The sequence below is a fragment of the Plasmopara halstedii genome, assembly GCF_900000015.1.
Source record: "Plasmopara halstedii genome assembly, contig: Scaffold_3120, whole genome shotgun sequence".
In the NCBI taxonomy this organism is placed as follows: domain Eukaryota; phylum Oomycota; class Peronosporomycetes; order Peronosporales; family Peronosporaceae; genus Plasmopara; species Plasmopara halstedii.
The window spans coordinates 93,579-106,249 of NW_020190023.1; the positions used below are offsets into that span (position 1 = coordinate 93,579).

Consider the following 12,671-nt stretch of genomic DNA (forward strand, 5'->3'; position numbering starts at 1 on the left):
CTGATCACATGACGCACACCTCGGTTCGGAGGTAGGACCGACAGCGGATCTTTGGAGACGCCGTCTAGTAATTTCTCTACCAAAGGATGATGCGGAATCAAGGGATCCTTCAGGATCGTTCAGCACCTTCTTAGTGTCCTCCAGGGCACCTTCATCCAGAAGCGACGACGAGTCAATTTCCTCGTTTGGTCGTTTATTGACCATTTCGGCAAAATTGCCTGCCTTCAAGGCACCGCCAAACTCTTCGAAGGACATCTCGTCCAGCTCAAGAAAAGCATTTAGTGAGAAAATAGCCTTGAAGGTGATGTCGCCGTCTTTCTATCTCATCATACCGTCGATAAGGGTATACAGCTGTTCGCTATCGTCTACGGTGGACACACGCTGGGTCAGGGTCGAGACCCTGCGTCTTGCATATATCATACGGCCCCCGTCGCCGTTTTCTTTCTAAAGATTATTTACGTCTCATCGAGACCAGTGGAAACATGCACTCGGCGTCGTCCGGTGTCTTCACTCCCTGCTCCATCGGAGTCTTTATTGTTAACGACGAAAAGCTGCTGTTTTCGCAGTCTTCGTCCAGGGGACAGCGTGCCACTCCACGTGCATCACAAGAGTCTCGCCCTTGATGCCTCGGCCCTTGTTCGACCGTGCCACTCTTGGCATGCAGCAAATGCTGCAATACTTGAGCAGCGCTGAGTGGGTTACGTGCCACTCCACGTTCAGCCCGTGAGCCACGCTCGGGACTCTTGTCCAACAAATCTATTCGGTGTTTGACAGCTTGGATTCTCCGATATCCAGCACATTGACCGTCTCGGTCCAGTGCCCCCGCCAATGGCGCTTCTGCCTCTTAACAAAGTTGGGCTCATGACTCACCGAAGATCCACTAGGAGACGTGCGCGTAGCGCCCAAGATCATCGATCTCTAATCAATCCATGGCTCATGTGTTCCAACCATGCCATGCCAAGGATAAGGTAATGCCTTGCATCCAAGTCAAAGAGTAGAGTGTTCCACGCTATCAAAGTCAAGGAACTTGACACCGAGGTCCACAGGGACCCTCGGCACAGTGACGGTGTCACCCAACTGCGCCTTCAGCGCCTCAGCATACAGCTGACTTCCTTCGATCGTGGAGCGTCGAGCATAAAGGCCCGGCGCACCAAAATTAATAAAAAAATTTCATGGCCTCTCAAGGCCCTTCAGAGACGCCTTTACGGCCAGCAAGCTCGACTTGCACACACGTTCCGTGTTCAAAAGCACTGAGCCCTTCAAAGCTGGGTTCTGCTGCCTCTACCTCTTTAAGGCTCAACAGAACTCAGTTTTTCCCCAGTAGGGCGCCCCGCGCCAACTGGATTGATTAGAAGCGGGACGACGGTTCGACGAACCCTGTCGCGCCTTGCGCAAGGAACAACCTGTCCACAAACAAAACACCGTCGGGAGTTTCCCTGCTTTTTCAGCAGCTCGAAGACCCCCTTCTCCTTCTCAGCATAGCTGAGATCCATTGGATTAGGCCCACTCGACGAGATCTGAGGGTGTGCATTTCATCCAAGTCGTGCCGATTTGAAGTTGGATGTGGCATATAATGCCACGTTCACCGCTTCTTTAAATAAAGACGGATGCACTAAGGGATTTCCATTCTGGCCACGCCAGTTTGTAGGCCCTCCATAAATTCGGTCACTGCGACCTCCTCGGGGGGAGGATCTTCTGCCTCCTCGACGATAAGAGCTTTCAACTCTTGAATAAAGTCCACCAACTCTTTCTTGCCCAGTCTGGAAGCATGGAAACGCGATCTCACGCAATATACCTGATTAGGCGGCGAGAACATAAAAGCTGCAGCTTCCGCTCCGTCCAGGAGGGGAACGCAGTTTCAACCGAAGCACCGCACGTTAGTGCCCATTCTAGCGCTCGCCCCCCCGTACTTGGAGATAGCTAGCGCCACGCGCTGTAGCTCGTTTGGAGCATGGCGAATGCCATAGCCATCTCGGTTTTTCTCACCCAGAGAGGGAGATCCTTCCATCCTTATTCAAAAGGTCTTAACGCTCGCCATGAGCGGCCTGGGTTCTCAGGAATCATCCACCGTCGACGAATGCGTCATAGATGCAGTAGACACTGACAGCTTTTGCTGTAAGTGCTCTAGCAGAGCATTTTCATAGTGTGAAAACGCCTCTAGGCGCGGGCTTATGGCCTCGGGACCAGCAAGGATATCGGCTTATTGAGCCCGTCCTGCACACAATGAAGCAGATAGGAGTATTACTTCATCCTCACAAAAGGATCAGTCTTAATGACCCAGGCGTAGGTTGACTACGAGTGCTACCAAGTGCGTAGCTCTTTGCTTAGAAGAAGCTAAGGTCAGGTCACCGACCTTACGTTTTTTCCAAGAACCAGTACAAGTGTAGTAAATCGCGATCCGCTACTTCTGAGTACTTATCTTTACCAAGACAAACGAATACTTCTGTTCAAAAATGAAACTGTGTTTAATTGTTTTAGTTGGGGCAGAGCCGCAAATATTTAACACCCTAGGTATTACTGATTAATATATTAAAGCCTAATTAATATTGCAAAACCTAATTTATATAGTAATATATTACTACTGGCAATCCTACACAATCCAACCCTTAAGGACTAGCTCGACTACACTTATTCGCAATATAAGTGATTTTATCGCAATGCTACATTAAACTTCTGTCTAGCAGGGAGGATCGAGTTGTATTTTTAACTCCCCAATGAGAATGTAAACACATATCGTTCTCCGATTGGGCATACTGATGCATAGCACGATCCTGCTTCATAAGCAAATCGGGTATGAAGGGCTCTGCTGTAGACAAATCGGCTAGTCTACCATCCCCAGTGGCTGAACTACTGCCTGCTTCAAAGCAGTGACGCGGCTTTTAACAGCCAGGGTCACACTTAGATGGTGAGGCATATATAAAAATTTCAAATCCAGGCATCTTAGTTTGGGTGTAGACTCTCAGATAAATCCGAGTTACCGCCGCAAATTTTGGGAGCTCATGAAACCTTTCCACAGGAGGGTCAAATTCTGCTTACACTGCTCGATGAGCAAGGGAGTTGTCCTACTTTCAGGTGATGCCTTTGGGGGACCGGCGACGACACTGGAGCTGTTACTATAATCTAGTGAAGCAAAAGGAGAGCCTCATTCGAGAAAATTATGAGAGCTGAGCTTGGGAATCCACTTTGACAGCATTGTCCTGGTGTTGAGGTTTCTTTCGATGTGTCAAAATTGCGTTCTCTTCCCCCACAAGATGAGGCAGCATCGCGCTTTACATCAGTGCGATGCGACCGACCTCGAGACGATTAATACCTTCCGTCAGTAGCTCTTATGGGGACGAGCGGGAATACAAAATCAGAAATTTGAGGTGATGGGTATCACCACGACGTCTGTATCGTGCGTAGCACTTTGCAAAGTCAAGCATGAGTCGACACTTTAGGCGAATTTATGCTTCGCAGAAGCTGTCTTGTCATGCTTCAGGTGGGTGAAACGATACGTTATCTTACTTACAGCGCTAACCAAGGTTAGTTATAACTGAAAACCTTTCCAGCTCTAAGTACCCAAATTCCACATCTTTCTAAGGGCACCGGTTATCGTTCGATTGTTTAATACGTGCAGGCGGAATAATTGAAAGTGATGACAAGTGTGTGAAACGCTAGCATAACAACAATTTGGTGCTCTTGTTTGCGTGATGTGAGTGAGATTTCTGTATGCATTGGCGCGTATGGTTTTCGCCCTGTTGCGAAGAGAAACGTTGAAAGGTTAACTCGAATATCGCGGACGGATAAGGGCACGGAGTAAGTAAATCGTGTGGATAAAAGTTAGAGTCCAATAAGCACCCCATACTTGGTGAATGACTTGGACGTGTATCGTTGGGTGAATGTGGAGGTGTCTGATCAAGCCTAATGATATTACATCGACTGTCGCATTGGTAAAGTTTTCAACATTCTCACCGAGAATTTCTTCCAAAGTGTCGTTCGCGACCACAGCGTCCTTTCTCGAGGCTCGTTGCGCTTTTCGCTCAGTCGCATCGGATGGGGCTCAATGTGCAAGTTATGCTCTGACAGACAGGTGCGGTATAGCAAAAGATGTGTAAAACACAAATCTTGGAAAATATTACAACATTTTTGTGTACACTCACCTCACTCTTTCAGTATTTATCTGAGGTCAGTTCTATAATGCAAAATGAAGACTGCACTATACTTAAGAACTAAAGCCTTGGTTTTTGAAGATGAGGGGACTTTGTAAAAACAGAACGTGGTACACCCAAGCTGTTAGCTGCGCGTCAAAAAAATTCTTTGAGAGATAGTAAACCATATATACTTTGCTAATGTTGACTAATAACCGATTTTAAAAATTGGTGCTCTTGGAATAAGCAGAGCGTACTAGATAGCTTATAAAATATAAGGCTCTCATCTCCGCTTTTGGTCGAAGCCTACGATATCGACATCTGTGTTTTTTCTACCAGGGACTCTTGAAGTCGATGCTTTCTCTGTACAATGAGCGCTTCGATCCCAATGCAGGTACAGTCCTATAATATTCAGTCGTCAGATTGACTAGATGTGCAAAGGGGTTGCCGTGCATTTCGAAGAGTACAAAGCTTCGACTCGCAAAGGTTGTGTCGTCGAATGGACACAAGTTTGGTTCGACGTTCCTCCCTAGGATGCGGAGCTAATAAGCTGTTAATGATAAAGAATTCACTTGCTCGTCATATCAAAGAGTGTTCTACCAAGAAAGTTGGGTCCTCGACAAATGTGTTTCTATTTATAATAAACTATAAACATAAAAACCCCATTCACGCATCTTGTGAGTACCTAGTAGCTAGTGCTAGATCATGAATTTTACTATAATCTTTTTGAACTGGACATCTTATCGTTCCAAAAGGGCCAGTAGGATTGTGCCCGGTGATCGAGCTAAAGCCACATGAGATTCATGCATTGTACTGATCCCAATGATCGTTCTCATCATTGATAGCGATTCGCATGAGTTTCTATATCGCATTCGTCGCATACAGCTTCTGCTTTAACAATTTATTTAATAAGCAAGGGACAAATAGATCTTTATAATCGTATTTGTTGGCAGTGTCCATAGTGACCTCGCATCCCATACTCCAATCAATCAAGTTTCGAAAGTACACGCTCAGTTTTGAATTTTGTATAAAACACAAACGCTTTATTTTATGATTATAAAAGCACAGATTTGGACTCGAAGGTTTTGTTGTGGTGCACGCATTTGTAGCCAATATATGGCTACTAGCCATATATTTGTCGCCCGTTATTAATTATCTTATCTGTGACAGGTTCTCAGTGACGTCAGTTGCGACCGTTCCGGAGACAGAACTTCAGAATTTGGCTGGCTCCCAAGCTTTCATTCCTTCCCTCGCCACCATCCGCTCGCATCTCTCATCTTACAAATAGACTACCATGGGCAAGGGACAGCGCACACGCAAAGCTGCAGCCGACGCCTTACTGGCAGCTGCCATGTCACAGGGCACTCCATCCGTACTAGAGCAAGAACAACAGACACGGTCATCGCTGCAGGTTGTAGCGCCGAAGAGCTCACAAGTAAGTGCGAGTGCTCCACTTGTACACACGAAGCCATCACCGTCGCCATCCGAGACGTCAGTATCCTCCTTAGACGACGAATGTCGGCAGCTTGCGTCCGAAGAACAGCGCGAAGCGCTTAGGGCTCTTGAAGACGTGGAAGCGGTCAAGACACAACTCGATACCATCTTGTCATGCCTCGTTGCCGCATTTTCTTCGAAAAGTGAACGGAGTGCCGCGGCTGCTGATATCGTGGTCGCTTTAGAGATCGTGGGTGTTGCTAGCGTGACTGGTATCTACGTACTGAATGAATTAAAGAAACATCTTGTTGCGAAGCCCACGACTGCCCGGGAAGGCTCACTACTTGCATTTGTGGCTCTGTGCAAGAGTGACGCGTTAACATCCGTGATTGAGCCTGTGGTGGTGGAGCAACTGATTAATATAATGCTGCGACACGCAGACTCAGAGCATGCGGTCAAAAACGTTGCAATTTTACTTGTTAAGACAATTGCTGAGAAAGTGAACCCACTGGCAATTCACTCAGTTCTCAAGCAAATTTACAAAGCGCTTGAGCTACGTCAGTGGCAAAGTAAAGTGGCTGCATTGCATTTTCTAAAGGAGCTAAGTGAAATGGCTAGTGATGACGTTTCGCGATGGCTTCCTGAGATCATGCCAATTGTGACGGAATATGTGTGGGATACCAAGAAACAAGTCCAAGCTGCTTCAATCGACGCACTCATTTCTGTGTGTTCAAAAATCAGCAATGACGACATTGTACCATTAGTTCCAATTCTAGTCGGTGTTATCGCTCGTCCAGAAGAAACCGAAAAAGCGATCGATAGTCTTCTTGCCACCACATTTGTAGCCAATGTAGATGCACCTACATTATCTTTAATCGCACCACTGCTACACAAAGCACTTCGTGACACAAGCATTCGTAGCTCGTCACTGAAGCGAAAAGCGTCCAAGATTATTGATAGTATGTGTCGCCTCGTGGTACGTCCATCCGATGTGATGCAGTTTGTGCCACTGTTACTTCCACAATTAGAGACAGCAATTGATCGATTGATTGACGAAGAAGTCGTAGAAGCGGCTAAGGAAGCACGAGCGCATCTTGTACATGCTGCTGGCGATGGGGAAGCAATGGACGACGATCCGATAGCAATCCGAATGAAACTTGAGAAGGATCTGTTTAATGCGTTTACCGACACACTTGACCGTCCAACTCATCCTGGACTCAACGACTTTACCTTAGAGTATGTGACTGATGTATGCACGGAGTTAGCGACTCAAAATCGTGGTACCGAGTGGCGAGACATAGTGCTGCCGTATCTACAGCCACACATGCATGACTTGGACGCTGAACATTTGTGTGATGCGCTGCGTGCTGCTGGCGGCGGCTTGGGCGAAGAACGTGAGAAGTCGACCGATCCAAATGACGTCTGTGACTTGGACTTTTCCCTTGCGTACGGTGGTAAGATTTTGCTAAGAAATGCTCGATTACGCCTCACGCGTGGTCATCGCTACGGTCTAATCGGACAAAATGGAGTTGGAAAGACGACGTTGATGCGAAATTTGGCGTCAGGAGCCATTGAAGGGTTGCCGGATACTTTGCGGTCAGTGTACGTACAACATGAAGACATTGTAGAGAGCCAAGGCAGTTTATTTGAGTCAATGTGCAAGGCTCCAGAGCTTGCTCATCAAACTCGGACGACAGTTGAGAAGACGCTGACGGACATTGGATTTACCCAAAAGATGCTCGATGGAGATATTGATGCTCTATCGGGGGGTTGGCGCATGAAGCTAGCATTGGCACGTGCCATGCTATACAATGCTGATGTTCTGCTGCTGGACGAACCAACAAATCACTTGGATGTACATGCTGTGCAATGGCTTGTGGATTATCTCAATTCTCTTGAGACAATGACGGTGTTATTAGTCTCCCATGACACAGGTTTTCTGGATAATGTTTGTACGGACATTTTTCATTATGAATCCAAGAAACTAGTGTTGTATCCAATGACCCTGTCGAAGTTTGTGGATATTCATCCTGAAGCAAAACATTACTATGAACTCAAGTCATCTGATACGGTGTTTAACCTTCCAGAACCTGGTCGATTAGAGGGAATTAATTCGATGACGCGCCGTATCTTGACGCTTGAGAACGCGACATTCACATATCCTGGTGCTTCCAAGCCACAACTAGAAAATGTGTCGGTCAAATTGTGCCTGGCTTCTCGTGTGGCTGTGATTGGTGTGAATGGTGCGGGTAAGTCGACTTTGATAAAGATGCTCGTACAGGAGACAGCACCTGACACAGGCTCGTTTTGGAAGCACCATGCGGTACGTGTAGCGTACGTGGCACAACACTCATTTCATCATGTCGAAAAGCATTTGGACAGTAGTCCAGTTGAGTACTTCCAGTGGCGATTTGGTGGCGAAAACGGCGTTGATCGTGAGCTTGGTGACCATGTCAATTTACAACAATCCGAAGAAGAAAAGAATCTTGTGGGCAAGAAACACGGTCAAGTGGAAAAGATTGTATCTCGAACCAAAGGCAAACGTGGTACACTTGAGTATGAGTGCAAACTTGTAGGCATGACAGAACGCTATAATAAGCGATACACGCTGGAGCAGCTTCAGGAAATGGGTTTAGGTGCACTTGCAGAGGCTGAAGACATTCGTCAAGCGACATTGGCTGGGGGTCTGGACCTACGTCCGCTTACAACCAAAGAGATTCAGCGTCATTTGGATGACTTTGCGTTACCAGCCGAATTTGGTACCCACGGCAAGATCCGAGGTCTCTCTGGTGGCCAAAAGGTGAAACTTGTGATTGCCTCTGCCATGTGGAATCGGCCACATTTGTTGGTACTTGATGAGCCGACAAATTACTTGGACCGTGCTGCACTCGGTGCTCTCGCGGATGGTATTCGTCAGTATGCTGGTGGTGTGATTATGATATCTCATAGTGAAGAGTTTTACAACTCACTTTGTACAGAGAAGTGGCTGGTGGAGTCTGGTCGTCTCACCATCATTGGTGAAGCTCAAGAGAAAGAATATCGTGCAGGTGGTGGCAAGAAAGTGATTGAGGAAGAGCCCGAGGAAGAGGTGAAGAGCAGCAACATCAACTCGTCCATGAAACGCACGAAACTCACAAACCCAAAGACATTGCGTCCGCTTAGCAAGCAGCAAATTCGGAAGCTTAGTAAACTTTGTAAAACTGCCGGTATGTCATTTGATGACTATGTAGATAGTCTCACGCGTGAGAGCCCAGAGTGGAAGTGGCTGTGAGCGATAGACCTTTATCTGTTTACATATTCAATAAACTTCAAATACTATCATCAAGATGTATTCCAGAGAGCACGGGCGACATCGGTTTTCTGGTTATACATAAATGAACTCTGCACTTTATCCTACTAAATCTGAAATATTGAATCCGCAAAGCAAACAATTGTATGAACTTATGTTGAGAAACTTAAGTTACCGGTAGACTCAGTATGCTGCAATACTGAAGCTCTCTAGGAAAATACTCAGAACAGGTACGAATATAGCCAGCACATGTACTTATGATCGAATTGCCTAAGTTACAGCTTCGCGGTAGGTTTATAATATCTCATTGCAATACCCGCCGTCGAACTTTTGAATATTCTACGTGAAAATGTGTTCAATCCTCAAGATGAAAGCCCAACTTCATTTCATAAGACATTTTTACTCATTTTCCTGATCACATATATGCATCTTTTAAAACAAATCAAGTCGGGCGGGGTCCAGCATATTGTGGGGTTGACGATATATCCGTCTGACTCTACACTATTTCTCTTCTCGGTTCAGTTTGTGAGCAATCAAATCACTTTATATAATCACTATATTTGAGGACTTCTGCTTTTCAGCAAGTGCTCTGTGAGAGCAGGTTCTAACATGATTCATCTCTCTCCGCTTCTCCACGAAATTTCACCTTGCCGTGAGAACATATCAGTTTCAATAGCTCTTGTTTCGTGCATTGCAGATAAATCTAGAATGCTGTACCTTTAACAGTCCTTAATCTGGATGGTGCAACCGGAGATCCATACTTTGTCTTGCAAGTTGCACACCATTCGCAACGAGCACAACATGGTTGGTCAATATCATTCTATTGATGTGCTAATAAAAAAAGTCTTACGCATTCCTAAATCTAATCTTCAGACCAATGTTGCGGCTGCAGGAGCGGCAGAGGAAGCGTCTTCCCCAGTCTTGACAGTGAATTCGGGTATCGGAACGCGTTGGTGCACGGAAACTTGTTGTGCGTAAATGAAGTAAGATTTTAAGTGAATCTTGTACTCCGTAACAGAACGTTGCAAAATATGCCATGGCACAGCATCCACCCATGTAGGCTTGTGGGTTCCGACAGGCCGACGTTTGGTCATTTGAATGTAACGAGCAACAATCTGCTGCAGTGGAACGTCAAAGATTTCCCAGCTTACAGTGCTGCTAGTACGTATAAGACCAGGTATCTCAAACAGTCGAGAGGCTTCGGCACCCATGATCGCCTCGTCCGACTTGGCGCCCAAAACAATGCGGTTGCCCGGATATGTCAAGTATAGCAGAATATGGAAGTAGCAAAAGCGAACGTCGCGGTTCCAGTGCAAAAAAAGTCGCTTGACGTGCTCGGCAAGCAGCTTCGTGATTTGGACCTGCAATGAAACAGAGAACTTTACAAAATTTCGAAGTAGAAAGAGTTCAGTCGCCTTTAGAATTTCAAAATGTTCTGATCCCAAAAGGCACGAGAACACAAAGCGGAATGTCTCAACGTCCACGCAAACGCGTTCTTGCTGAGGTTGAGTGTGACAATCCGAAGATTCTGCGTTAATCAAATCGTGCACGGCTGGCTCATTGACAAAGTAAAACGGAAAGTCTGTCACCAATTTCTCCAAATATTCCAAACAAACATTGACGTGGTGTGGCAGCATGTAGTTCGTGACACGCAGTATCGTGATTGTGTAGTCGTGAATAAAGCTGACGTTCTCGTGCATCATGGATGTCACGCGACGAGCAAAATAAGCCGTCGGTGAGTTCAATTCCTCTACTACTCCACCAAACGTAGAAGATTCGCGCAGAGCCAGCTCGTCACACGCCAAGGAAGCTTCATCACTTTTTTCTTCAAGGCCATCTTGCCACTTAGGTTCGCGTTGCAGCAATTCCATCTGGTATGAAGCTTGTACAATGTTTAAAATTGCATCCTTCAGCAAATCAGCACCAGGGACACACTTCCAATCGGTAAATCCCAGCACCTGCTGGCCATTGAGTTGTTCCAAAAGCTGTGCAAGTACCACCATGCAATTATCCAAATCAGCCATCAGATAGCTAATTATCTGCGTCGAGGATGCCCAGCGGTCTTCCCGATTAACAGTAGTCAAAAGATTTTGACATTGCGGGTACAGGTTCAAATGCCAGTGGAATGTGGTGAGTCGCAACTTGTCATCATATACAGATTTGTTTCGTTCTCGTGAGTTGATAGACGAAAAAGACTCTGATTGTTTGTTCCTGAATGTCGTTGATGGCATTACGTTGCTAAGATTGTCAAGAATGTGGCCACGAAGTCGCGGGACGCGGGTGTAACTCGTACCGACAAGCACAGCGAGGAGTATCTGATGCTGATCTAATGGGGTAAATTCCGTAGAGCTACTACTGACATCAATCGGGCCGTGCACCGTGTCAAAAGCGTATTGCAACGTTGACTGATGCAGCTCCAACAAATGATGCACTGAATCACACAATCGTATAGTACGTTCTTGCCCCCGTTTTGCTATTTTATGTTGACTCGATGAATTTGAAGACAGCGACACTCGAGTCTCTCGAACCTTTGACCGCCGTGAGTGCCGAGAAAGTCGTCTGGACAACCGAGACATACCATGTCTTGCTTCGTCTGCTGGCTTATGACTTTTACAGCCTCCGTGGCCAGCAGCCACTAACAGTGCATCAAATTCCTGTCGCTTGATGACCACAACCAACAACGCTAACGCTGCCTGTTCCAGCTGATGCTTCTTTCCCTTCGCCGCTGCGATCGCCACGTCTTTCGAATGTGCCATTGTATGTCGCAAAGATGGCTCAGGTGCAGCACCATCAGCTAGAGCATCAAGAATTTTTAGACAACAGTCCCACAGCTGGAGCATAGTCTTTGCGGCTGCTTCCAGAGACACAGGCTTACATGAACGCCTTCCAATTGTACTAGTGAAGCCATCCGTGTCATCTTCAGTAAGAAGTTGCACAAGTTTTTCGAGTGTTCGTGTACTAAAATCGCCTCGCCACCGAATCGATGACCTAGAGCTAGCAAAGGACGTTTCAGGGATCTTGTGACTTGCACGATGATCGCTTGTTGTCAATGCATTGGCTTGCTCTACAAGCGCACGCAAATAACGTGATAACGCAGACGGCATCAAAACTGCGTATGGAATGCCATCGTTGTTGATCTTAAGCGAAAATACATTGCGGACGCTATCACAGTTGCGCGAAGAAGATGGAGACGTAGAACAAGTGGAGGTGGCACTTGAGTTCAATGAACCACGCTGAGGCTTCGACGCTGCGTCATCGACAGTCGATTTGTGCTCCTGGCGGTGAAAAGGCCGCAATAGCCGCGCTACCGCGCGCGAAACTCGACTATGTGTCATCGACAGGAGTGAATGTCACTTGCGGTCGAGAGCGCGGAAATCAGACTGATAGTGCTTCACCAAAGTTGCAGTTAGCAATTTTTTTGTTACTGCCAGGTACCAAGTGGGACTGCACTTCAACCGAGCCCTTACGCGACGTATCGGTAATCATTTGATTTTTAGTAAGTGGGTGTTCAGATGTCAAAAACGGATGTATGTGCAGACTCGTCGTACAAATGATAGTTGAAAATAGCAACTGGTCTACGTTGAAGCGTTGTGGTTCTGTTACCTACAGTCTATTAACCAATGATGTTGCCATCGAGGTAGTGGCGGTGGGTCGAAGTCCAGACAGCATCAAGATTTGGAATACTTTCCGGATGTTGCCACGTTGAGGCAGGTATCAACAACAGAATACTTTTGGTGATTAGTTAGCAAAGCCTCTACTAAGCGATTGAGTGACATCTCCCATAGAGCAGAATAAATAGAGCAAAGTGGTAAGCGCAAACA

General features: G+C 46.5%; 2 protein-coding genes across 2 annotated transcripts; one reads left to right on the forward strand and one right to left on the reverse strand.

The window, feature by feature from the left end:
* Window positions 1-5,421: 5,421 nt before the first annotated feature.
* PHALS_07576 (elongation factor) lies at window positions 5,422-8,832 on the forward strand (the record flags this gene model as incomplete). The annotated part of the gene is made up of 1 exon (XM_024721068.1): window positions 5,422-8,832. One exon carries the CDS (start codon window positions 5,422-5,424, stop codon window positions 8,830-8,832), a length of 3,411 nt encoding a protein of 1,136 aa, XP_024586204.1.
* Window positions 8,833-9,464: 632 nt separating this feature from the next.
* PHALS_07577 (uncharacterized protein) lies at window positions 9,465-12,185 on the reverse strand (the record flags this gene model as incomplete). Its single annotated transcript, XM_024721069.1, has 4 exons — window positions 9,465-9,496; window positions 9,568-9,670; window positions 9,726-11,644; window positions 11,726-12,185. The coding sequence occupies 4 exons, from the start codon at window positions 12,183-12,185 to the stop codon at window positions 9,465-9,467; spliced, it is 2,514 nt and encodes an 837-aa protein (XP_024586205.1).
* Window positions 12,186-12,671: the final 486 nt, after the last annotated feature.